The sequence below is a fragment of the Tachysurus fulvidraco genome, chromosome 2 (assembly GCF_022655615.1).
Source record: "Tachysurus fulvidraco isolate hzauxx_2018 chromosome 2, HZAU_PFXX_2.0, whole genome shotgun sequence".
NCBI classification, from domain to species: Eukaryota; Metazoa; Chordata; class Actinopteri; order Siluriformes; family Bagridae; genus Tachysurus; species Tachysurus fulvidraco.
Genome location: NC_062519.1, coordinates 30047554 through 30070232, shown reverse-complemented (window position 1 = coordinate 30070232; position 22679 = coordinate 30047554). Strand labels below are relative to the sequence as shown.

At 37.9% G+C, this 22679-nt stretch overlaps 3 protein-coding genes and 1 long non-coding RNA gene across 9 annotated transcripts; 2 read left to right on the top strand and 2 right to left on the bottom strand.

Moving 5' to 3' along the window:
• The first annotated feature begins 1020 nt into the window (after positions 1-1020).
• Positions 1021-6259, top strand: mydgf (myeloid-derived growth factor). Its single transcript, XM_027160191.2, has 6 exons — positions 1021-1281; positions 1957-2007; positions 3132-3193; positions 3560-3641; positions 4896-4968; positions 5840-6259. The coding sequence occupies exons 1-6, from the start codon at positions 1117-1119 to the stop codon at positions 5917-5919; spliced, it is 513 nt and encodes a 170-aa protein (XP_027015992.1). The 5' UTR covers positions 1021-1116; the 3' UTR covers positions 5920-6259.
• Positions 5572-10964, bottom strand: LOC113651306. Its single transcript, XM_027160126.2, has 3 exons — positions 9291-10964; positions 8173-8727; positions 5572-6129 (listed from the first exon to the last, which is right to left on the bottom strand). Exons 1-2 carry the CDS (start codon positions 10191-10193, stop codon positions 8251-8253), a joined length of 1380 nt encoding a protein of 459 aa, XP_027015927.1. The 5' UTR covers positions 10194-10964; the 3' UTR covers positions 5572-6129; positions 8173-8250.
• A 915-nt stretch (positions 10965-11879) lies between these two features.
• Positions 11880-13271, top strand: LOC125140713. Its single transcript, XR_007139923.1, has 2 exons — positions 11880-12019; positions 13039-13271. It is a non-coding gene; the product is annotated as an uncharacterized LOC125140713 (long non-coding RNA).
• A 917-nt stretch (positions 13272-14188) lies between these two features.
• Positions 14189-22039, bottom strand: tnfaip8l1 (tumor necrosis factor, alpha-induced protein 8-like 1). 6 transcript variants are annotated; one of them, XM_027160145.2, is made up of 4 exons: positions 21741-22039; positions 19341-19558; positions 16645-16727; positions 14189-16099 (listed from the first exon to the last, which is right to left on the bottom strand). In XM_027160145.2, exons 3-4 carry the CDS (start codon positions 16724-16726, stop codon positions 15534-15536), a joined length of 648 nt encoding a protein of 215 aa, XP_027015946.1. In that variant the 5' UTR covers position 16727; positions 19341-19558; positions 21741-22039; the 3' UTR covers positions 14189-15533. The 6 variants fall into 6 exon arrangements, with proteins under 6 accessions (XP_027015946.1, XP_027015949.1, XP_027015947.1 ...); XM_027160148.2 differs by having other exon boundaries at positions 16645-16695; XM_027160146.2 differs by lacking the exon at positions 19341-19558.
• Between the last annotated feature and the right edge of the window lie 640 nt (positions 22040-22679).

Sequence of the window (22679 nt, the reverse complement as noted above, 5' to 3'; positions counted from 1 at the left end):
ATTGAATTGAATGAATTAACGCTGTACACAGAATATAAACACTATAAATTATGAAAAGAATTTACACTATGATGTATAACAAATATACATATATATTGGTTATATTGCAGCAAGAAAATGTAGCAGCGGGCCTTTTTATGACCGAGATAAAAATTGAGCTTATAAAAATGTATGACCTTACAGAGATGAGGTAGATATATTCTGTCCTTCCATTGTGTCATTTTGCCATCAGTCTGACTGTGGCTGGAAAGAAGCTGTTATTGAAACATGCTTTGTGTGTGATGATACTGTCCAGTCTGCAATGTCTCAGGTTGTATGTTGAAGGTTTGTGTGTAAGCAGAGAGTGAGCTGGGTTGTGTGTGTCCTGTAGGATGTTCTATATTTTTCTTGCAGTGTTGTAAAAGTGCTTATACTGATGACAGGATAGATCCAGTGATCCTCTCAGCAGTTTTAATGACTCTTTGGAGAGACTTCCTCTCTGTCTGGGTGGTGTTTCTGAACCAGACAGTGATGCCATGTAAGGATGCTCTCTGTAAGGCGTTTGTAGACTTTGCTGAGTGTGACATCTGAGTCCTGCTTTTCTCATGAATGATGAAATAAAGACATTTCTGGGCCTTTTCACTGAATCTGCAATGCTTTTGCCTTAGCTCAAGTTTGTTGTCAAGTGAAGGTCCAGAAACTGTCAATGACTGTCAGGTCCCTTTGATGACCAGAGGTGAGTTCCTCCTGTAGTCCACGATTATTATTCCACATTGATGTGTTTTTACAATTTTATATGGAATTTTGCTTAAGTGCGTTTGCATCTCTGACAAGTAGATGGCGCTCACATCACGTTAAATATGCGAAAGTAATTAACCTTTTTATCGCGGAATACACCACACACACAAATGTATGTGCATATGTAATAAATTGCGTATAAATAACAATAGACTATAATGGATAAATCAAAGAAAAAAAAGAAAAAAAATATTTTCATTCTCACACGTGACACTGGTAGCCAATCCCAGCGCAGGGGGCAGAGTTAACCGGAATACGAGTGGAAAACAAACAAGACGGTTCACGTTAAAATAGAATAAGACAGAGCTATAGCTCGCAACGTGTCATACATATACAGCCATGGATTTCGGTTATAGCAGAACAGATTTTTTGTTTCAGCCAAAATTGATAATGGTTTTATTTATGTTGGTGGCTGCTAATGCATCCAATTCCAATGAAAACGCTAAAACAGTGGAGTTCAACGTCAAACCCGGAGGTGTGGTGCATACATTTACTGAAAAAATTGTAAGTACACAAAGAAACCACAGAAGCTGTAATGATGAGCTACATCCCTGTAGTGCATTGTGATTAATATGCATTATTAAGTATATATTACAACCTTACATTATGTTCAATAAAGATGATCCTGTACTTCAGGACACGTGGTATTACATCACTGAGTGATATTGCATTTATTAGTCATTGTGTATAAATTATAATGAAGTTTGATCATTTTCTAATATTAAATCTGTTGACTTTACACACAAAAAAGGTACATTCAGAAATACTCCCAGTGGGATGTCGTTGAAAAGCATGTCACGTGGTTAGCGCGATGCCACAGGTCAGCTTCTGATTGGTCAGGGGGCGGGGCTTCGGGATTTTGTACCAATCGTGTACTTGAAGTCTGACTAACATGCGGAAGTAAATTATCTACACCCGTTTTTATGCATTAAATAAGTTGTGTTTTATAAAACATTTGAAAAATATTAGTGTTAAAGGTAATTTTCCCCGCTGGCTGCACTGCTATTGTCGCCTAGAAATTGAAAAGATTCATTTCATTTCATTTCATTTCATTGTCACCTCCAATGAAAAACCCAGGCTAGCGTTAGCGAATGGCTAATTCTGAAGAATTTATTTATTTGAATGTAATGCATAAACTTTTCCCAGATTCCTTATTTTAAATGTTTTTTTATTTTACAGAAAGAGTATGAATGCACATTCACCTACGCTTCTCAAGGAGGAACCAATGAGGTAAGAGTGATTTGCATAGCATTGTATCTCCTATGTCTAGGGGCGTGGCCAGGGTCTGCCTGCCTGCCTGCCTGCCTGCCTGTCTGTCGTCTGCCTGTCTGTCTTTAATTGACTGACAATTAACAACAGGTATTCTTTAAATGTAAAATAAACGTTGACATGATGACATGATGCCACATGCTGAATTCAGGGCCCATTCAATTAGAGTGAACAGGTCTAATAACAATTATGAACTCGGAGCTATAACAGCATTGATAACTGATTGCTATAAACAAGACAATTTAAAGCGATTGTTTTATTTTGCCGTGCTTCATTCTGACAAACATGCTAACATATTTTTCCTCATTGAATTACTTTAAAAGCATCAATAAAATCGGCTAAAGAACATACACGTATGAATGCGATCTGATAAACCACATCAGAGGATCAGAGGATGAAAACAAACAAACAAACCAAAACCCACTCAGTCACGGAAGTGCAGGAATTTTTTTTAAATCTGTTGATCAGTTATCAGCTATATTATTATTATTATTATTATTATTATTATTATTATTATTATTATTTTGTATTGTTTGGTTCAATCCATTGAAATACTTTGCTGGATCTGTGTCTGGTGCATCTCTGAAGGACATCTGCATTTTTTGCACTTACCCTGATTAAAGTGTCTGACTCATTAACCAGCAGTGTAGGGGAATTCCAGCAGCAGGATAGGAATGATAAGATCTCAGTGCAACTTTTGTATTATTTTTGTTCACATGTCTGTAGTACTGCAAAAAGTGACACAGAAAGCCTGGCCTGTGTTTATGCTAGGTCACCCGGGCCATAGCAATCTCACTCCATAGCTTTGTGATTGTGCTGTTTACTTTTACATCCTTCAGTCTTCCATAATATACTATAAACATATCAACATAGCACAAAAAAAGTAACACCCTCACCATTTAAACACCGATACAACACATGGACTTTTTTATTACACTTGTTTATTAAATATACACTATACTGCCGGAGATCACATCAGGCACCAAATCCTCTTAGAACTTTCATTTGTTTAGTTTGACATGAATGTTTTTGGGTGTGTTATTAAAAATAAACACTGTTTGACATGTTTGTTTGTCTTCCTGTAGCAATGGCAGATGAGTGTGGGTTTGAGTGATGATGACAGGCTCTTCTCTTGCTCCGTGTGGAGGTAAGAGTCAAGAATTCCATGTTGGTTTGAGTTTTTAAGCTGGTTTTTAACTCCATGGAAGGTTTGGTGTGTACAGTCTGAGTTGTGGTCATAAACAATCATGGTTTATTTTGAAAATGCAAAATGGTAATTGATGGCTGTTTGTATGTATTCATCATTCAGGAACATTAGCATTAGTTGGTCTGCTCCATTAAGACACCAGGTGGTGTGCTGATTCTGTCTGTGAAATGATATGATGCAGACAGATGCTTGAGTCTTGAGTCTTTGTTTTGTTTCCATACATTGTCATGTGTCCTGCGACCATGAGATGAAAGAAATATGATTTCTTCTTATTCTTCTTTCTTTCTTTTCCTTTTTTAATGAAAGACCCCAAGGGAAATCCTACTTGTTTTTCACACAGTTCAAAGCTGAGATTAAAGGAGCAAAGATTGAATACGCCAATGCATATGTAAGTATCACTTCTCTCATGAACAACACTGAAGATGCACCATTTGCTCCAATGTCTCATGACAAAAGTGTGTTTATCAGTTTTTAACAAAGCTATGTCTAAATGTTTTTGTAAGCTAGACCAAATGAAAAAGCTTCAACAGATTTTAGTAAGTTTTTGTAAGGTTTATTTTCTTTACACGTGTGTAGGTAATTAATTTCAGATCAGCTGTGAATTCCCAAGCATGTTCATGGTACAGCAGATTTACATTTGTAATACCCACAAAACTCATCTTTTATTTTGCTCTGATAAAAAAATCTAGCCCCCCCCCCCCCTAATTTATGGATAGTTCCATAACATTGAAATTAAATGTGTGCAATCAAATAAACAAATGATTTAAATTTAAAAACAATATGTATATAAAATTTGAGTGTGCTTTTAAGCCTATCAGTCAAGGTTCATATTTGTGAGTGTCCACCTGCACACAAACTAAGCAGCACTTGTTTTGTACAACTGTATTTTCTTGAATTTCAAATTTCTTGTGTATCTACTCCTCAAATACATTTCTGGAAAAAAAACAAAAAAACAAAAACGTGGATATCCAGTTTTATAATTGAGGGCAATTATCATCATGACCATCAGGATATTGTCACTACTCCAGCATTTATCACATTCAAATATGATGCATAGATATCACCTCAAACTATATGTTGTGGTTTCTGAAACTGCTGGCATGGTTTGACGCAACTAAAATCGAAGCATCAATGCAAATCAATATAATGTTTGTCTGGTCAATCACATCCAGGAAGACCCTAATCCTTTGTGTTTGTGGCGTGTTAAATGTTTATCTGTCCATTAGAGATCAGAGACTTAGTTAAACCTTACTATGCCTTTAATTTTTCCTACTTTTGCCATGTTGCTCTGGCATAAATACGTGTGTGTGTATGTATGTATGTATGTATATATATATAAGAAATTTGTGTAAATGTAATTTCTGGACAAAACTTTGAACTATATTTCTTTTTAACTCTGCTGTCAATCAGCCCCTAATTTGAGCCCTAACCCTTGTTCGTACAGATGCAGGATTTTCTTTGTAGCTATTTCAGATTATGGCCTCATCAAAAAATATTTTCATTCTGATAAGAAATCAAATTTAAAGCATTTTCTTTTGCTCTAAACTTCAATGGGGTAAAAGAAAAAAGAGATTTCTTCAAAAAGAATATGAATAATGGAATTATAATTGCTCTACATTCTCACTTTAACTCTCTCTCTCAGTCCCAGTCAGCTGTAGGCGGATTAAAGGATGTGGCTCTGAAGGAAGAAGAGTACATAACTGGTGACTCCACAGGTGAGCTGACTTCACTGCTGATTACTGCACATCCTGAACTTGCTGCGTGACAGAAGGTCCTGAGTCAACAAGGGTGGAGCCTAATTTAAATGTGATTTGTTAAAAACGTAAACTTGTGCACCATTCAACTAAAGCTTATTTATTTCTGAATATGAAGCACTCCCTCAACTTGTCATTCCTACATGGAGAGTTGGGAAAGGAGTCCTCAATCCTTCAGAATATGATGCTCACACTATCAGCTAACCGAGTTTATAGTAATATTTACTTATGTTTTACAATCTGGACAGTTTAGACCATATACTTTGCAGTCATGAATTATGTTATTAGCTGAACTTAATTGAAATGCAGATATGCACATAATTGCCAGGGATGTCAATTAATGAACAGAAAAGAAAGACTAGAGGTGGTGTATGATGTTTTGGTTTGATTTATGATCCCTTGTTGTCCCAGGCGAGCCTGTCACTTGGCAGAGTCTAGATGCTGTACTGCTCTGCAACACAGTTTTCACTTTTATCTCTTCTGACAGTATGATTATTTTGGTGATCGAGAGCCACTTTGATCCTTGGAGTCATCCTTTGTGACTGATGTAATTGTAGAGAGCCCTGAGATTCGCATTTACATTTATTCATTCAGCAGACACATTTTAATACAAATTGTAATTACACAAGTGAAACGGAATTCAATCCAGTCATATAGAAGTGCTATTTAAAGCGTCTCACTCAGGCACCCAACAATGGCTCAATGGTAGTCCTGGGATTTGAACTCAAACTTTTGTTCACTAGTGCAGAACCATGACAGTTGAGATACCGTTGCCTGCTGAGGTTGCTTATGTTTTTATTTATTTATTTATTTTCATTATTGTTTTCTTTAGTGACACACAAAGAAGGAAAATTCCGGGCTGAACTCTCCAAACTCACCATCATTGGTAGGACTCGTCATGATGAGCTCTGATTGGTTAACTTCAGACACTTGCGCTTAGAAAAAGGGGAACAAATGGATGGATGTGGCTCTTGTCCCGGAATCTGTTACTAAACTGTTTCCCGACATCACTGAACAGCAGAGATTCAGCCAGAAGAAGAGATGAATGATGTCCCTATTTTCCTACTGTTTTTGGATTCCTCCACTTTAAAAAAAACAAGCATTTCCGTCATCTGCCTGTGCCTGAAGGGGAAAAAAAACAAGAGGTTCAACTTTTCTACCACAATTTGACAAAGCAATATATTTTCAGTTTCTGTGATCATGATCTAGTAATAGTCTAAATAGATTTTAATAAATAAGTTCAGCTGTTGGATTGTGAGATCATTGCTTTCTTATTTCAGTCATCAAATGTCTGGTCAAAACGTTATTCCGCTAAAATTTATCGTACCACAAGATTGTAAATCTTTGTTTTTTTGTTTAGTTTTTTAACCATATTTGAACTTTGGAACTTTAAGAAACCATAAATATATTTAAGCAAGTCTAAAATGTTAGCCCAATATTTTTATTTACTTATTCTACTTCTATCAAGATGTAGCTTTGTGCCCCAATAAAATGGACATACACCTAATTAATTCAGTTAAATATTTAATCAGACACAGACTGCCAATATATCAGTTATGGTTCTGTGCAGTCACAGTGATTTAAATTAAATTTCAAGTTAGATAGACTTTAAAATGCAGTAATATTTACTCAAGGGAGCTCAAGAACCACCCTGATTTAAATGCATGCAACGAAAACCATATAGAAAAAATGGAAGGAAACATGGTAGAAAAGGGGGAAAATCACCTGCAAAGTTTTATCTATTGGCTACTAATGTTATGATAGGTGTTATACTTTGTAAAGCAAGTCAACTGTTTTTGGCATTGAACTCTACATAATTTAATCTAAGCAGAATATGCTGCAATAATAATTATAATACCGGAGTACTATTGAATTCTGGAATCTGATTGGTCAGAGGGTTTTGATTCCCTTTCTGAAGACACTCAGACACTCCAAAAATAGTGTTATTGATAATTCAAATGATAGGAAAGAGTCTCCAGTATCAGTGCTTTGTAACAGGATTTAAGTTTTCTTCTACAGAAACATCTTATGAACTTAGTACTTTGCAGGTTCTTGGTAACGTTAGAGACTGTAGAGGAAATGGTTGCCTTGATGTAACTTGTCTCGTGAACTTGCTGTTATTAGAAATGATCAAATTAAATTTCCCATCATGTTATAATGCTTTCATTCTAAACCATGTTAGAGGTTTAAGTTCAACTGTACCTTTAAAATGCCCTCACACATCCTGATAATGGAAGCTCTTTCTGAATGCAAGTGGTGCTTACACACAGCTCTGTTATTTTATTTGTGGTTTCAATTATGAGGTTTTTCTACTCAAGTCAGCAAAAAGTTTGTGCAAGTAACTGTGTTCTCTACAATAGTACATCCATTATTCCTCTCCCCTTGTGGTTTTGAGCCAAAGCTCTGCCATCTTGGTGTTCCTCCAGGTGTTCACGTTAATCAATTAATCTTAAGAAGCAGAGCTTCAGCCTGAAATATCCAGCTGGGCTCCAAATGCTTGACTGAAGAGGCCTGCTTTCAGATGACTGAGTGATTTGTAATGAAGCTATTATATAATTCAGAGAGTTGTGAACTGCAATCATAAAATTTCTTCCGGGTATATTTTTTACGCCTGCACATCGAAAGGCATAGCAGTAAATTATGTGTGTATCTGGCACCATGGGATTTTTGCAGTAATCTCATATATACATAAGCTCTTGATCCTCTTTGATTCTGACCACGATCAAAAGGTTTCCAAAGATAATACAAAAGTGATGGGGTAGATTTTCCCACTACAAACACCCCTTTAATGATTCAGTCATTTAAATTTTTATATCAGTTCAAGTCTAATCTAATCTTTACAGCAATGCAGATGATACTTGTTCTACTGTCAAAATGTATATAAATAAAAATTCTTTACAAATAACAGATTGTTACTAAATTTAAAAAAAGAAAACTGAATATGTAAATAAATTCTTCTCCAAATGTTTCTGTAGACCACAGTTTCTGTTAATCTACAGGTGCCTTGTGAAATTGTCTCACAAGTTGGTCTAAAAGAACACGGCTGTACACACACATGCAGACACACCATGGTGCATACTTAACTTGCACTCAGAGTGAATCATCGTTGAATTGTGAGGTGCTGAATCAGTCAACTGCATGCAGCGAGACTTGGAACATACTTACTTAATGCCGCCGGTCTCCTTGGATACTGGCTTCGTCAAACTGTAATCTTCCCCTAGCTGCCTTCGAGCAACTGCCCCATTACACAGTAGTGGACAGCAGTCTTCGTCTGCCTGCATATGGGGGCGTTTTCCCTTTATTTGCCCTCAAGGTTCTGTTGTTAAGGGGGTAAGGAGGAGGCTTCTGGCTTCTAGACAGCGCACTGGCCTCTGTTTTAGGCCCCTTAATTTGGGACACTGTTGTTCCGTGATTAAATTTCAGTCCTGAATTGTTTATAGATAAAAGTGCAGTTGTGTATGCTGGTGGCACAACACTAGGGGGGCATTCACCTGGTGTCTGGTCTTTATTACATGCTTCAAGTCTTCCCGTGCCCCCTGGTAGTGTTGACATAAGTCCTGGGTCTTTTGAGTACCCAGAATTGTGGATGCTGGTGTCTACATGCTTTGCTTCCTCTGATGTAGAAACACTCTCAATAGGGCTGCAATGCCCAGAAGCTTCTCCGCTGACATCCTCTCTTAGGTCAATGCTGGAGGTCAGCTGGTCAATCTGCTGGACCACCTGAGGGTCAGAGAAAGACATTTGGCATCACCATATGGCAGCTTTGCTCAAACAATCCAACCCATGTTTGCAAAAGCCTAAGATCCCAGAACACCCAGTTTTATGCCAAACAATCAGTGCCACATGGATGAAGATAACATGCAAGGACACCAATGGGATGCGTTTGTGTAAATGAGATTAGGCTGCAGCAGCATGAAACTAAAAATAGGCAGTCGCCTTGCCTTCCAGCTGCCCCACTCTATTCGCTTCAGCTGACAACGGATGATAAAAAAGGTGCAGCACAGCATCCTTTACAAGCACTGCATTCACCTCAGAAATGGAGCAGGTAGTTTTGTTTTGTTTTTTTTTAGTTTTTTTTGCATGACTCTTTTTTTCTCTTAGCCATGTTGTTTTTAAGTTGTTTTTTTAGGTGTTTAACACTAACTTCATGTAACTGGATTTTTATAATTTTATTAGAGGAGTAACTGCTACATGACTGACAACTCCCATATGAATAGACATATCTACAACAAGGCATTATTAAAACCATCTATGAGCACATCTACAAACAGATTTTACTGTACCTCCTTCATTTCCAAATGCACTTCCTTTAAGCCACAGAGAACTTCCTCAAGGTTGACAACCACTTTACGGATCTGGTCTTGGAGAACCCTCTGAGTTTTCTTTGATTTGAAGACATAAGCTTCTCCACTCATGGACTGCCCCCCCTTGTTTGACATATTTTGCAAATTCCCTTTATGAGAGCTCTCATTGTGGTTGATGGTGATGTTTTGGGGAACTTCTGTAGAGAAGAAAACTTCATGCATGGACCTGGACCCATCACTGTCTTCTGCTACATGTCCCATTGAGTTAGGAAAATTCTGTCTTGCGTTGTCCACACTATAGTGTTCTAGATTGCTCCTGCAGCTGGTTTTAGGTGTCTGACGTTTGTTAAAGGTATATTCGTTTGCTTCAGTTTGCCCAGGCGGCTGCGACTCTCTGACAGAGCTGGATTGTTGTGCCACCACGCAAACAGGCACTCCACAGTTTCTTTGACCTATGAACTGCGTCGGTAAATCCAGAGCACATTTCCTCAAAGGGAGGGGTGTCTGGGTTTGGTGAAGGTTTTCCACAAAGCTGCATTCTCTTGAGCGGTCCCTCACAGAGGCGCTGTTGTGTTGTAATCCCTGCCCCTGACACTTACGCCATCTCATACTGCTTGACTCATTTTGACAGCTCTCACCAGTCCTAAAGATCTTTGAATGCCACTTCAAAGTGGTAAGTGATAGTCTGGAATGGCGACTGTATCCATTATGGATGGTCTGCTTAGATCCATAAGTACCCATCTTGTTGTATTCCTTAGGCTCAAAACTAAACAAAGATCCCTTCCCAGTCTTTGCTGAGTGTCCCATCTTGGTCTTTTTCTGTAGGAGCCAGACGGGACATGGGATAGTATGTTTCCCAAGTCTTCTGGTATCAGTAAACATAGCGAAGGGAGGACACCGAATTCATATTGAGACGCCGGAACAGATTTGTCCTTTCCCCATGCATCGTCTCCCACCACTCCTGGCTAGATGGCATTGTCATGCAAGTTCTATCCCTCCTGAAGCCTAAAACTTTTTCGTCAGCATGTTCCTTGGCTCACACCCCCACCCTCTCCCTCCGTTTCTCGTCAGTGCCTGCTTCTGATATTATCCCCATGTTGTTCTCTGCTGCTGGACCGTTGACAGCCTCCCTCCCTCCTTCTGAACAAACACATGCTGCCTTTGCTCATATTCCATTGCTCCTGCTTCTGGCCAAGAGCCTCTGTATTCCGCTGCTTCCTCCACTCTTCCTGCCGTCCAGGCTCAGTGGCTGTTGCATGTTTCCTGTCTCTCCATCGCTTGCTCTCCCCCTCCCCATTCCCGCTCAGTCTCTCCCTCTCTCACTTCCTCTCGCGCATTGCACTCACTCCCTTTCTGGTGCTTTCTTCCTCCCACTCCTTCTCATAGCTGTTCCCCTTTCTCTTTCGCTCCCGTACTTACTCACTGGCAAGACTAGTTGACTCCAGTCAGGGTTTTTATTTTTATTTTTTTAAATCCACCATCGACAGTGTCTACTTGTGTCATAGCTCTAATCTCTGATCTGATCGTGTCTGGCTTTTGCTTCATAAGGCACAAGTAGAGCTAGGATTTGAGAAAGGATAGCCTCTGGGAGGGAGGATCTTTCTTGCTTGCTCTCTTTCTCTAAGGGATTGAGAACATAGCTTCTCCACAAGGAATAAAAAAGAATTATAAATGAACATGCCTACATCTTGTTAGAGTGGATCCCCCCCCCCCCACGTTTTAATAAGTTTTCCTCAAAACTTTAAGAAAAAATAGAATGTTTTATTTCAAGAAGAGTAGATATTCAAAACCATTTCTCATGTTATTAATCATCAGTGTATTCATTAACCCTGTTGACATTTCAGTCATGGTCTACTGTTTACTACACTTGTGTAAAAAAAAAAAAAAAAAAAAGTCAATTATTAATCATGATTATACCACACAGCTGAAAAACAAAACAAAAAACACCAATAACTTTGAACTCATGCAATGAGTGATAAGCAGCATAATCGAAAACTAAAATAGAGGTTTTCTATGATTTGCTTCATTGAAGAAGCTCTCAACAGCACATTCTTCAGTCGTGCTAACCCCTCACTGGGATGGGGTCAGAGGACCTATCTTGGGATTCGAGTAATGAAGCTCTGCTGTCTGTAAACAGTCAGCATTCAAACTCGTCACCCACTTGCTGTATGTGAGTCAGAAATAGCTGGAAAAGCTTCACACTGCACTTGATCACAGATTCGTTTTGGACAAGTGTGTGCTGTTACATGCTCAGCTGCAAAGAAAATATTTTTAACAGCTGGCCACACACACACACACACACACACACACACACACACACACACGTCTACAGCTATATTCCCAGATTATATACTAAAACTATATCCCCATTAGTCACTTTAAGAGGATTCCTGTGTGGCTTTCTTTTCATACAATGATTCTGAACGTCTGGTATTTATCTGCATGGTTTTTGTATGTGTGCGCTCTCTACAATATTGACTTGTAGAAAAAAAATCTTCAGTTAAAGGGTTAGGATTGCATAAGCCTGTGTTGTTTTGAAAGCTGTATCGTCTGTATAACAGGAGGTTGGGTAACTCTGCACCTTCTGCCCGTCACTATATCACCAAGTTAAAGGAAAAGAAAGCAGCATACATTTTGCAAGCCAAAGCTGAATAAGCAGGCCTTGAACTGCACCTTTTGCTTCAAGCTCATCTTGCAAGCCTGATACAGTAAGTAGCATGTTACAGTTATGTTATAGGTGGGTTGTGATCTACTGTAGCTAGAAATTTAAAATGATGGAAATTGTGTTGCATTACAGTTTATGATCTGGGAGGATAAATTGGTTTAATTTTTTTTTGGATTATCTAAAAGGTCACAATTTATCAAATCACCCAGAGAAAACGTAGAGATTTTTAAAGGCCAGGTAGGAAAAACATGCACTTGGTGTCCACTTTATTAGGAACACCTCCACATTCTTGCAATTGGCAAATCAGGCACTGATGTGGGAGCAGTGCAGTGGATAAAAACATGCAGATACAGTTCAAGAGCTTCAGCTGATGTTCACATCAAACGTGTAGGTAAATGAGGTCAAATAAACTTTCGAGATCTTGGTGAGTTTGACAGCTGGCATATTATATATCCAACAGCTATAATCAGCTCAGGTTCAGTCATATGCTTCCATGCTCATACTTTGAAAGTGACCCCAAGAACATGCTGGCCCAAAAGACATTTGCAGCAAATGCCTGACAGCGCATTAACAGGGACCCTCACCCAGCATCAGGTGATGTCTCTCAGATATTGACGGCAATAGGTTTGCGACCACATATTAAAAATGATTTAACTTGTTAGTTTGTCCAAATCATTTTTGGTCTTAAGTGGGCACCTTATCTAAAATAATTTCAATACCCTCCAGTTAAATGTGTATGTCTGAGCTCATATACATTTAGTTTAAACTCCAGTATACTGTGAAAGACAGCTACAGGATACATACCATGCAAATATCTATGGAACTGCTGCATGTTGTGCAGCACTACTGGGGGGAAACTGTTTTTATTCACAGATATCTAAGATTTAAAACAGATGCCAAAAAAAAAAAAAAAAAGATCATTTTGACTGCAATTACCCAGAACCAGGAGCTTGTACATTTTGACCTTGCCATTCATTTAACATTTTTGAAACCCATACAGAATATTAACATATTTGGGAGTGCAATCCAACTTTCTTTGCATCACTTCTGTCTTTTCCTCAGCACTTTCAGCTTAAGACAAATATGCCAGTCTTGACTATTCTCAGAGGATGATCTTTGAGTTGAAGGAAAACAAAAAGAATTTGCCTGTCTTAAGAAGCTGAGTCTCAGGTAACTGTCACATCTCAAGTAACAGCAGCCTGAGGGGAGAGGCATCAGCATACAGGATGGAGAGGATGTCACCTAGGCAATCCGCAAGCTGTGAGGGGAATAATAAATGGCGGGGTGTACAGACATTTTCATTGGTCCTTGCATCTTTCTTTACACTAAAAAAACTTTTGCTGATGTACCATGGGGCTATATTGAAACTTATCAACTGTTAAATGTACTGTCAGCAGTCGTATTGTTCAAAATTGGATTTTTTAAATACAGAAAAAAAAAGACTGATGTCGATCAGCAGTCATTTTCAGGCTCAGCTAGTCATTTCCTTTTATATTTCTGCTTTTCTTTTAGAAACTGACTCTCAAGCCAACAGCTTCTCTAAATACACAAATAGGTATTTTGTTTAAGGTCAAGAGGATCCCAAATCATTACCTACAGTGCAATCTAAACACAGCTGAACAGGTAATCAGAGCACATATCACTCATTTGGACCTGCATGACCACATGAGGTGAAAACAAGAGCTGATATGCTCAAGTAAATTACAGCCATACAAAACAAACAGTTAGTTTGTGGATTAGGGGAATTAATCCAGGCCTGATAAGATATTTAACTCTCGTTAGGCCTCTTGGTGGGGAAAAACAAGAGGTTCAAATAAAAACAAGATTTCGCTCTCTCTCTCTCTCTCATTATATATATATATATATATATATATATATATATATATATATATATATATATATATATATATATATATATATATATATATATATATATATAAATAAATAAATATATATATATATATAAATAAATAATACACACACATATACACTGTATATGTATGCATGTATGTATTATACACACACACACACACACACACACATATATCAGGTCTGAAAGGTGGAGGCACAAGCACCTACAAATCAACAAGTGTAGAAGCGACCAAAAAGATAGAACCAGAAAGTTGGAAGATGACTTTTGTTCACTCATATAAACGGTAAACAATCCCGGACATCCTTGTGTGCTCGAGCAGGCTTCAATCCTTAGAAGAAATGCTGTTTACTAATATGGTTTTATTTCAGCTTCAAGCTCTGTGCCTTCATAACAATTACTTTTAGTGTCACAGTCAAAACCAAATTTTACATACACCATTTATATATTAAAAAAAAAAATTCCACTATTCATGTGTAAAACATTTATGGTTCATGTTTACCTTTGGACGGTGAGCATCAATATTGACATCTATGTTTGATCATTTATAAAACTTTGAAAGCAAACATCGTATCACACCTTGATGCACAGGGCAGGATCTGACAGAAACAGCCGGAAAATGTTTTAAACACCTACAGATCACCTATAGAAATACTCCTGTTCACTGAGGTCCTTCATTTAACAGTTGCTCATGTCATCAGGGAAATGTAAAATGTCTCATCACTATCTCTAGATACATTAAAAATACAGACTGCTGGAGTGTCATGTTATGCGTCTGATAACTTTAACCCCTAGATCAGCACGCCTGCTAGAGTTTGTTCCTTCCTGCCCTTGAAATAAAATTCTGCATTGCATCTCTTTGGCCGAGTCATGGAGGTGACTAGCGACAGCCACATACACACACAAAAAGAAAGAAGTATAGCAAAAAGGGCTCAGTAATAAAATTATTAAAACAAAAAAGGAATGAAATAGTTGTACATGGAAAATGCTCATTTTGCCTTCATTCCCAAAGAGGAACTGCATCAGGGTGAAAAGGTCACAGCGAAGAATAAAACAAAGAAAATACATACATGACAAGGACTTGCCGATACATGACCATTCCATACATACTAAACCGGTTTGTTGACCACATAAAGCTCATTTATGTTCTTGCATTGTGTCACATGACTCATGTGGGTATTAAACATTATAGGCTTAGCATTGAGAGATTGCTTACATTGGGCTTCTGAGGACAACTGCAGCAGACATTATTTTTCTAGCTACCAAATGAAAGCAAACTTCAATCTAATCCTAGAGGAACAAGTGTAAAATCTCCTTCGGTGTAATAATTATAGTGCATAAAATTACACATTTTAAAACTTCAAGAAGAAAGCAAATGAGGGAAACCATGTGCTACTTCAACTTTAAAGCTCAACCAGCACTCCTGATTAATCCTTCCAGATACGAGTGCGTGTTTAAAGTCTGGGTTGTCCTCTTCTTTTAATGGTTTGACCAAGCGTGTTGAATTGTCATGTAAAACATGCAGCTGCTGTTCTCCCCACGCAGGAGAACATTCAGTCAGAAAGAGCACTGCGGAAGTTGAGGCTGGGTGTGGCATAACAAAAAACAGATAATAGAAATGTGAAAATATTCACATACAATAAAAACCCGACAAAATATAAGGCCTCAGGGAGACAAAAATTAAGGGTCAAAGGTTGTCTTCATCCAGCATTTTATTCACACCATCACAGATCCTCTGCAGATGGCCACGGTAGATCTCAGAGGGGCCGTAGAGAGCTGCCAGGAAGTCACAGTCGGAGAAGTGGTTGAAGACGTGGTTGACACGGGCATGTGATTTGGCTGTGAGGTGTCTGTTGATAGCCTGGTGCAACAGCTCACGGCAATCGTTTAGGAGACTGCTCATGACACGTCGGTCAAAGGTAAAGTCGATCTGGTGGAAGCTGACTGCAGTCATGGCCAGTGTGTGCACCTTTTTGCGGAAGCGCTCAACAAGCAGAAGCTCCTCGCTGTTAAACTGCCCATTGCGGTACAGCACGCCCAATTTCACTACGATCTTGATGAGGTTCTTGATTATCTTCTGTGCTTCCTTTCGGTTGCGTGTGTACTCCTTGGTAACACGGTACAACTCATCAAGCACCTCGCTGCTCGTGTCATCGATGAACAGGTTAGCCACTGTCTTCGTAGCCATCTTGCTCATGAGCTTCTTCTGGGCCTGCAGGGCCAGGTTCTTAGTGCTGAAAGAGTCCATGTTTTCTGAAAACAGAAGACAAGAAGAGAGATGATTATCCAGTGACAGAAAAAAAAAAGGAGGAATGGGAGGACCTAGGGTGGTGAACATTTGACCAAACAATACTCATACATCTAAATTACTACAGCAGATGTTTACCCATTATATGCTGCGTGAAAGCATATGGAAACATGAGTACACCATCACCATGGCAACACACAATCCACTTTATTAGGAACACCTGTATACACACACAGTTATTTAATCAGCAAATCAAGTGGCAGCAGCATAATGTGGCCTGGTGTGGAACACAAACACACACACGTCAAAAGCTTCAGTTAATGTTCACATCAGACATAAAAATGGAGAAAAATGAGTTCTCTGTGGTCGTCAGAAACTGTTGATTTGGGAATTTAATGCACCAAAGACCGGGTGCAGATGCTTCCAATAAAGTGGACAGTGAGGTCATGTTCATGTAAACATATATAAAACATTGAAAGGACATTCTGAGAATCAGAACTTGCAACAAGGACTCATGTTGCAAGTTTCAGAGTATGAGGAGTTCTCTCACCTGGACAGTGAGTTTGCAAAGGATTGTTCATATACTGCTTGTTCCTGTCCTCTAGAACACAGAATGAGATGATGTCCATCATTCTAATTAAAAAAAAAAAGTTATTTTCTGCCTCTTCCTACTGTTCACACACACACACACACACCTACTACCAAGACTGAGACGGCACAAATTCCTTCGGGCAAGCTGTGTCATTTAATTTTCGGGGGAGCTGGATTGATATGGATTTGCTCCCCACTCACTACATCCTGCCACAGGAAACACACTGGTGCAAATTCCAGTTCTGTCTGTCTCTCTCAAATCTCCCACAATTTTTGCACAACAAAGCTGCAAAGCTCTGAAGCCATCCTGTTCCTTACAGAGCTTTACACTAGAGATGGTAAGCTGCCTACAATCACTTACTATTACAGACATGATGAAATCCTTTGAACAAAACCTGGCATCTAGAGCATTTATTCTCCCTCATTACAAGCCACAGACACACTGAATTTGTTAGGGAGGAAAAAAAAAGTATTCAGTGTCAAATGATAAGAGGGCTCCTGAAAACTGTGTAGGACTTGCAGTCATTTTCGATACTGTTTAGAAAGCATCAGCTCCATTAGAGCTTGTCATAAATAAAAAAGTCTGTGTGTGATATTTTCTTTTAAAGTTTTTAATCTCAAGCTATTTGCTTAAAAATTAGTTTAAGGCTAAAAATAACTAATAAATACCAGAAGTGCAATTGTCAAGTTACCACTTCATGTCTAAATCACTTTACACTCACCTCAGAAAACCAATGGCTTGGAAAAAGTGAATTTTTCTGAGGAGGAAAGCTTTTCAAATTTTAATAAACGGTTAAGCACAGACAGCAATTTCAATAATATTCATGAATGAATGTTTGCTGCATTTCCTGAAAGCAAATGTGAAGCGAATTTTACATTTATTCTGACAGATTTTATAAACACACAAGCAAATGCATTGTATAATGTCAAAAACCAAAAGACAACAAGAGTGGAGAGAGGGTCATTATTTCTGCAATGAAGAAGGAAATATCACCAGGTCAAATATCACCAGCCAATCAGATAGTTGAGTCTGAGGCAGTTGAACCATATGTGAATTCAAGTGAAGACAGAAGACACAGCACTGTGGAAGCAATTATCTGCAGTGAGGCTAATCCATCATTACAACAGCACAACGACGGGAAGTGCCTTTATTTCACAGCCCAGTGTAGCCCCAAAAGACCTTTAAGCTTTGTGAAAATAATTGGAGTTTTAAAAATTATTTTTTTTTCCATATTAGTGGTCACACTGAGTGGGATATGAATAGATTGAATATATTTTAACCTAATGTGTACAAACATACAACACAAGTACAAAGAGAGGGATTTAATTAAATTTTCAAACTCCAAACAAAACTAAAAGTTTCAGCATACTCAATCCATTTTAATCTCAGTCCTGCCAGGAGACAGATGTAAACCACATTATTGCATGACTTTACTCTGGACATTGAAATTTTAATGACAAAAACAAGTTACATTTTAGAGAAAACAAAAGAAGTAAAATCATACTGACAGTTACAAAGCACTGACACTGGGGAACACTTCTATAAAATGTTACACAAACATTTAAATTAATCAAAATTATTTTAATAAATATTTATTAGCTCATGTCCTGAGTATTGATAATACGTTAGAAAAAGCATTAGTAGAAGTAAGCAAGAATACATTTGCCTTGCAAGCAGCACTACTAAAAAAAAAAGAACTGCTTTTATGGAAAATTAAGAAGATATTGGTTTCAATAATCCAACAGGACTCTGAATTTAAAAACTGATAGCATATCTTCATATTGCACCCATCTTTTTCTTTCAAAACCCGAGTCTAATCAGCCTTTTGGTCAGAAACAGGGATAGAAACAGCTACAATTGTAGCTGTGATGCCCAGATTTATCCTTCTCCTCGTTTGGAGAAGCCCCAGGTTTGCCCAGGCTGAATATCTTCACATTAGTTCAAAGGGAATCCTTTGAAGAAAACGTACAAAGCAAGGCAAAGTTAAGAGATACAAGATCTTCATTGCAAAAAGCACGAATGAAAATAAAATAAAAAAAAACTCACTGCATTATTCTGCTACCATAAAACACTTCTCATCACATTTTACACCTCAACAGTGTCTCTGAATGAGGATCCTGTCGTGTTCGGAGCTTAAGATAAAGCCTGAGATTGAGGCAGAGAGAGAGAGATCGTAATCCAAGCCTGTGCTGAACGCATTTTAAAGAAGGTAAGGAAGCCATATAGCATGCATGCAGTCTGTATTGAAATTCAGAGTAAAGCTTTCACCAAGCCATGATTGCCAACTGTGGTGCAGAAATATGGTTTTGAACTTTGTCCAAGGAACTACTGGGCAGCAACCAACTGTCAAGCACTGTCATTTGTGGTTAGTTTTACACAAGCGCGAATAAAAACATTTCATGGATGTAAGTAAAGAGGAACAACAGCTGTTCTTTCTGTACATATGTATAAATTTCAATTCTGCTACAGCAATAAAACAGTGTGAAAAGGAGCAATTTTGACCATCAAGCCATGCAAACTAGCATTAAACACATGCTAACATTTATGGATGCAGTATCTAAAGCTTTTTTTTTCTCAAAAAAACAAAAACAAACAAACAAAAAAAAAAACATTGTGGTGACTAGGCAAAAGGCAATGTTGGAACAAAAACTCACCATCATGAAGGTGTAATACTGCCATAAAATGACTGGAATAGGAGTGAAGTTAGCTCCCAGGTATGAAGCAAACTTCCAGGTGTAAAATGCAACTTGGAGTTTGTACCTTGATTGCCTCAGGTGAGAAAGGGTGTGACTAAAATAGATGCACCTGATACTTGCTTCCACTATCTGTTCTTATCCTGCCCACTTATCCATGCTTCTTACTTTAACTTTTCCTTTAAGAAAAAAAACAACCAAATAACACAGTATATATATGCTAATGTACTTTCAGATATGAAACATGCAATAAAGAATTTGCTGCTTTCAGGTTTGCTTATGTACTGTAACAGGTTTGTAAGTCAGTTCTCAGTTTGAGTGGCAGAAGAATGTTTGTGCTCAGATTTCACTCTCTTTAATATCAGAAAACATATATATATTGGGGCTTTTTCTCATTTAGGCCACAGAGGTCTACTGATGCCTGTGGCATGATTAATTATTCAAGAAAGCCACAAAACAAGCCACAGATTAATAATTCATGCTGCATAATTTGAAAAAATAAAAATGCTTACTAAGGATGTAATTAGCTAATGGTGATAGTTACCAGAAGCTGCATAACAATGAGACACCAGAAACTGGGACACTCATCAGAGGTGTGATTTTCAGCGAATGTTTGTATCTCGTGCAAAGAATTGTGTTGGGCATGCATATGATGCATTTTTTAGGCTAAATGTTATGAAGGAGACCATAGCCAAAAGCATTTCCTGTACTCTTTGCAGCTGCACAACAGTATCTCTTGTGAGTGAGACTGTGCAGATGAACACACGTGTATGTTTGGGGATGGGAAAAATTGAGCTTTCTATTCAGTGTCATTTCGTAGTGTTTATAGCTACAATTTGACTCGTGACAAAGCTTTCTCTCAGGGCTTTCTGGTTCTGTAACAACCCAGAGAATAGCCTTTTTGTAATTGCCAGATGAGGAGGATTCACTGATCTTGCCGCTCAATGAGAAACATTCATTTTGTTGACCACACAATTAAACCAGGCGTACAAATACACAACTGCTGGTGTCAAACAGACAGTTGTAAAGTGTGATTTAGGATCATGGTTTTCATGTTTAAAAAAAAAAAAAAAAAAAGTTGAACAGCCAAGACGTGTCTCAGGAATTATCCACTAAGGATGGACCTGCAAATAAATAACATTGCAGGCTGTACCAGAGATCATACAGAAATCAAATATTTCTGACTGAGAGAACTTTCTGACTCCATCGACTGTCTTTTGTCTTTTAAACGCACAGAGTCTGTCATGAATTACCATTGGTGAGATCTTCCAATTTAAATAAAATTGCTGACTGACTATATTCTGGGTACAAGCATTTCCTGTACATTTAATATTTTGGACAAACTATTCCTTAATATTAATTAACACACACACACACACACACACACACACACACACAAACACACAGGTGTTTCCTGGGTTACAAATGAAGGTGCAATACACTTTGCAGGCTAGTAAATCAGGTTACGTCACCTCCACCCTGTAAACAAGTTACTCAGGCTCTCAACACATCAGGTTTCCACAGCTGTAAGAGCCATAGATGCATTCTGTAGTACAAGCTAGACCTACATTTCATGTACACTGTTAATAAAGGGCTATATTTCTAATCTGGGCCTAATTGGCAACATACACAATCAGAGAAATGGCATTAAATGCCATCTTTACTCATAACATATGCGACTTTTATATCGCTAGTCTGTGCATTTTACCTTTTAAATCTTTACTAAAAGAGATAGTTATCATGCAGTTGTGTAAATGATACTGAAGTGAAATATGATATTAATGATACAAAAGGAACAAGGAAAGGTGCAGTTTAGTACTTTTTCTTCTGGGAGTGTAATACCTGAGAGTTAAATGTAAGCAGTCTGTCAAGATTTATTATTATTATTATTATTATTATTATTATTATTATTATTACCATTATCTGAGTCTAACGATGGGTCTGTATATAACAACATGACCCAGACATATTCATCCAAAATCAACAACTGTATACAACTTATACTGTAGGTAGCAAGCTGTATCTCAAACTGTGTGATGGTGTTACATATGCATCTTTTAAGTGCTGTATAATGCAAACGATTTGATTACAAACACAAGCAGCTATTAAAACAGGCTGTACGTGTAAACGCTGTGGCTCTAAAATGAAAAAGTAACAGATTAAAAGTGGGTGTAAATAGATCTTGTAATCAGAGTGTAATGAGAGCTTTTCACCACCAGCTCCAACACAAAGTTAAAGATAAAGATAAAACACTTTGACCTCGGATTGTTCCAGTTTACAAGCTCAGGTCGAACTCATAACTGGGTAGACATAGATATATAAATAAAGTAAATATGAAACAATTAATATATATGTATATACCGTCAAATCCGTGATCCACTCAGCAACCCCGGTTCCTCAAATCTCCATCTAAAAGCACCAGTTCGTGGCAGCCATCTCATTTCACAAGACCTCTTATAAACATTGATTTTACAAACAAAACAACGACAACTAAACCTTCTAACAAAGCTTTAGCGACGAGAAAATCCCCACTGGACAAATCTGTAAAGCTATTTTACTGTCCTTGTGAATAATTAAAGAAGTTGTCGTCCGTCCTCTGCCTCTTCGGATCGGTTACTGGAGTTTGTGTTACATGACTCCACCTTTAACGAAAAAGTTTCAAAGTCGAAGCTCTAGGAGACCGGATGATTGACGTGAAGATTAGCCAATAACATGTTCGAATCCGCTGTTACGAAACCAATCAGAAAGAAGAACAAGAAGGTAGAAAGAAAAAAAGTTGTGTCCCGCCCACGGCTCTAAGGTTTCAGTGATTAGCAACCCTGTTAAAGCTCCAAAGCATACAGTTTAGATTTATTAGCTAGCGACAGCTAATAAGCTAATACAGCTAATAAGGCTAGCTGGCCCCAAGGCTCTTGCATTTACTATATTTAAGATTAAATAATTGTAGACCCCAAAACATTTGTAATTAAAACATATGTAAACTTGTTTTTCTTACAACTTAACATTTTATTGCATTTGGAAGAATCCACAGAGTCTATATTTTCTTATCTGTATGCTATTTATAATCCCTTAATTATTATTATTTTTTTGTGTCGCACAATTATAAAACTTTGTCTGCTTTTACAGTGTGCTTTGTTTTCTACAAGAAGGCTGAGAATTTACCAAAGGAAATGGTCTACAGAGAACAATGAAAAAGGGGAATTTGTGGACCCTGTTCAGTTTTTTTCAATAGAACAATTGGATGAAGACTATTTAGATGAGTAGGAGGAAGGAAATTACACTATGAGCTTTTTTTTTTAA

Coding starts and splice junctions, on each gene's coding strand:
- mydgf (XM_027160191.2), top strand. CDS start 1,117: ATGGATTTCGGTTATAGCAGAACAGATTTTTTGTTTCAGCCAAAATTG. Junction 1,282..1,956: donor ATACATTTACTGAAAAAATT/GTAAGTACACAA, acceptor TTTATTTTACAG/AAAGAGTATGAATGCACATT. Junction 3,642..4,895: donor TTGAATACGCCAATGCATAT/GTAAGTATCACT, acceptor TCTCTCTCTCAG/TCCCAGTCAGCTGTAGGCGG.
- LOC113651306 (XM_027160126.2), bottom strand. CDS start 10,193: ATGTTTACTGATACCAGAAGACTTGGGAAACATACTATCCCATGTCCC. Junction 8,728..9,290: donor TGCATTTGGAAATGAAGGAG/GTACAGTAAAAT, acceptor TCTGACCCTCAG/GTGGTCCAGCAGATTGACCA.
- tnfaip8l1 (XM_027160145.2), bottom strand. CDS start 16,726: ATGATGGACATCATCTCATTCTGTGTTCTAGAGGACAGGAACAAGCAG. Junction 16,100..16,644: donor TTTGCAAACTCACTGTCCAG/GTGAGAGAACTC, acceptor TTCTGTTTTCAG/AAAACATGGACTCTTTCAGC.